Genomic DNA, 3513 nt, shown 5'->3' on the forward strand with positions numbered 1-3513 from the left:
ATTCATATGGGATGTTATTACCACTGTAAATTTTAGTTTAAATACTCATATTTTAATGAAATTTTATATTATTAAAATAATTTTACTGTAATTTACCTTCACTATAATTTACTCTTAAGGACAATATAATTTTAGTTAATGTAATGTTTATCATTTTATACACCATTAAACACCCTTTACCTTATCTCTTAAACCTTAAAATTATCTTCTTGTAATGCCAAATCCAATCTACACTAGAAATTTCTCACTTTTGATAAATATTCATTCATGGAAAATCAACACATTAATTGGGACTAACAACAGAAAGCATGTTGCTGCTTGGAAAATTAAAAACAAAACAAAACAAAACAAAACAAGAGAGAGAGAGCGAGAGAGAGAGAGAGAGAGAGAGAGAGAGAGAGAGAGAGCTTTGGCTTGAAAGTTCTGAACAAATTGCAAAGAGTAATAAATGACACTGATCAAAAGTTGGTGTCAAAATTTCAGCTAATTCTAGCAATATTGTATCACACACACATGACGATAAGAATAAGATAGATTAAACAAGAAATAATAAAGAAAAAAGTGATAATCAAAAAAGAAAATATTTAACATATTGGATTCTTTGGATTATTTTTGTGTGGGTGTAAAAAGAACCAAAATATTTAATGAAATGAGTTTAATGAAGGATTGATTTGGCATTTCAAAATTAAATTTTACTAATGAGTATTTCAAATAAGTGAGTGTTGAAAACAGTTTTTAGAATGTAAATTACTTAAAAAATTAGTCATTTAGGAGGATATGTGTATTTATGCTCTAAATTTGAGGTTTTTTTTTTAATTCTCTTATCTATTCATACCTATTAATGAGTAGGGGCAATTAGAAAAAAAAAACTAAAATTTCAAGACTTAACTTTCTCAAAGTTTTTGCCCTCAACTTTTCAAGACAAATTCTCTCGTTGGGCTTAAAAACTGCCGGTGCTACAAATTTGAGCATCACTAACAGAACTAATTATTATTATTATTTAAGTACATGGTGGAAAGCCATCCGTCTCATTACAAATTTAAAATTTTTACCCAGATTATAATATTATTTCAATACAACGCAGAAAGTGAGGTGGTGACATTGGAATTTGGAAGTTCCTCACCGGAGAAATTGTATAAAATATGAAAAGTTAAGAGCAGTGACAGAGAATTATAAAAAGCAGAATACCATTCTATTGGTGGGGGTTAGGCGGGACTCCCTGCCTGTCATTTAAAACAAATAATGAAAAAGACATGTGGAGGGGATATAAAACAAAACCTCCAATCGAAAGAAATAAATACAACAGAAAGGAAAAAGATTAAGGCATAACTTAACAAAAGAAGTATAATAAGAACTAATATAGTCGGTGATAATGTCTCTTACAATACTTGCAGCCGGCAAATAATTTAATGCCCTTTTTTAAATAACTGACAACGTTAAAATTACGGTTGTAGTCAATTTTCTCATAATTCTCAAGAACAGACAAAAAGTGGTCATTATTTTCCAGCTGTTCGTCAGAACTATCATCATTAATTTCCTCCGATTATTGGTTGCATCAAATTTTAATATTAATCAATGCTTGTCTTTTCTGCCTGCAACTATCCAGTATCATGATTCCGTTTCTCTACTTGATGAACCATGTATACGAAAGCCCCAAGAAATTTCCAGAATAAAAGAAAGAAAGCAAGCTCCAGGCATTCAATTATTTACTTACTTCACACATTTTCAATCATACATCTACGTACTATTGGAATTTTATCTATTTCGTTCTTACATCTCCTCTGTCGACTCTCGAGATTAATTCTCTGTCTCTGTCACCAAATTAATTTCTAAAATCTTTATGGCTTCTTCTTCATCATCTTGCAATTACGATGTCTTCCTCAGTTTCAGAGGGGTGGACACTCGCGTGAGCTTTACTTGCCATCTCTATGATTCATTGTTTGAAAGAAAGAAAATCAGAACATTTATTGATGATGAAGAGCTTAGGCAAGGAGATGCGATTTCACCTGTCCTTTTGAACGCAATACAAGGTTCAAAAATCTCGTTGATCATTTTCTCAAAGGACTACGCTTCTTCAAAATGGTGCCTAAATGAACTTGTCAAGATTCTAGAATGCAAGAACACAAACGGCCAAATCGTTATTCCAGTTTTCTATAACGTAAGTCCGTCCGATGTGCGACATCAAACTGGAATTTTTGGGGACGGTTTTGATAAGCTCGAACAACAGTTCAAAGAGAAACCAGAAATCGTTCAGAAGTGGAGGGATGCACTGAGAGAAACATCCCATCTAGCTGGCCACGAATCAACGAAATTCAGGTAACTCTCATTTCTCGTTCATCATTTCTCCGTTTGTGTTTTGACCCGAATTGACTCAATTGCTTTTGCATCTTTGCACCTATATATTAGGCATGATGCCCAACTTGTAAACAAGATTGTCGAAGATATTTTGAAGAAGTTGGAAAAAATAACAGTCTCAACAGACTCATCCAATGGCCTAGTTGGATTAAATTCACGAATTGAGCAGATTAAACCATTTCTGTGTATGGATTTGTCGGATACTGTCCAAATTGTTGGAATTTGGGGAATGGGTGGTATAGGCAAAACCACCCTTGCCACAGCTATTTTCAATCAATTCTCCAGTGAGTTTGAAGGTAGGTGCTTTATGTCAGATGTTAGGAGAAATTCAGAAACAGGAGGTGGATTAGAACATCTACAAAAGCAAATGCTTTCAACAATATTAAGTGAAAAGCTTGAAGTAGCGGGTCCCAATATTCCACAATTTACGAAAGAGAGGGTCCGACGCATGAAGGTGTTGATCGTACTTGATGATGTGAATAAAGTTGGACAATTAGAGGGTTTGATTGGAGGGCTTGATCAATATGGTCCAGGAAGTAGAATTGTTGTAACCACTAGGGATAAAGGAGTCCTCGAAAAATTTGGGGTGGAGGAGGAGAAAATATATGGGGTTAATGGATTGGAATTTGATGAGGCTTTCGAGCTATTTTGTAACTTCGCTTTTGAAGAAAATCATTGTCCTGAAGATCTCAACTGGCACTCACGGAGGGTTGTATGGTATGCCACAAGCAATCCATTAGTTCTTAAAGTGTTGGGTTCCTCCCTGTGCCTCAAGAGGAAAAGCCATTGGGAAAATGTATTGGATGACTTAAATCGGATTTGTGAATCTGAAATTCATGATATTTATGATATATTAAAGATTAGTTTTAATGAATTAATTCCCAGGGAGAAGAGTATGTTTCTAGATATTGCGTGTTTCTTTGAGGGAGAGGATAAAGATATTGTGATGAGGATACTTGATGATTCTGAGTCTTATGCTTTGGGTGTACTTATTGATAAGTCACTTATAACAATATCACATAACTGCTTGCAAATGCATGATTTATTGCAAGAAATGGGGCGACAGATTGTTCGCCAAGAATCTGAGAAAGAGCCAGGCAAACGCAGCAGGTTGTGGGATCCTAAGGAAATCTGCCGCGTACTAAAGCATAATAAGGT

General features: G+C 34.4%; 1 protein-coding gene across 1 annotated transcript; it reads left to right on the plus strand.

The window, feature by feature from the left end:
- The first annotated feature begins 1840 nt into the window (after nt 1–1840).
- LOC18047286 (TMV resistance protein N) lies at nt 1841–3279 on the plus strand. Its single transcript, XM_024187304.1, has 3 exons — nt 1841–2316; nt 2407–3151; nt 3241–3279. Exons 1-3 carry the CDS (start codon nt 1841–1843, stop codon nt 3277–3279), a joined length of 1260 nt encoding a protein of 419 aa, XP_024043072.1.
- The last annotated feature ends 234 nt before the right edge of the window (nt 3280–3513 follow it).

This window comes from Citrus clementina, unplaced genomic scaffold, assembly GCF_000493195.1.
Source record: "Citrus clementina cultivar Clemenules unplaced genomic scaffold, Citrus_clementina_v1.0 scaffold_3, whole genome shotgun sequence".
NCBI lineage: Eukaryota > Viridiplantae > Streptophyta > Magnoliopsida > Sapindales > Rutaceae > Citrus > Citrus x clementina.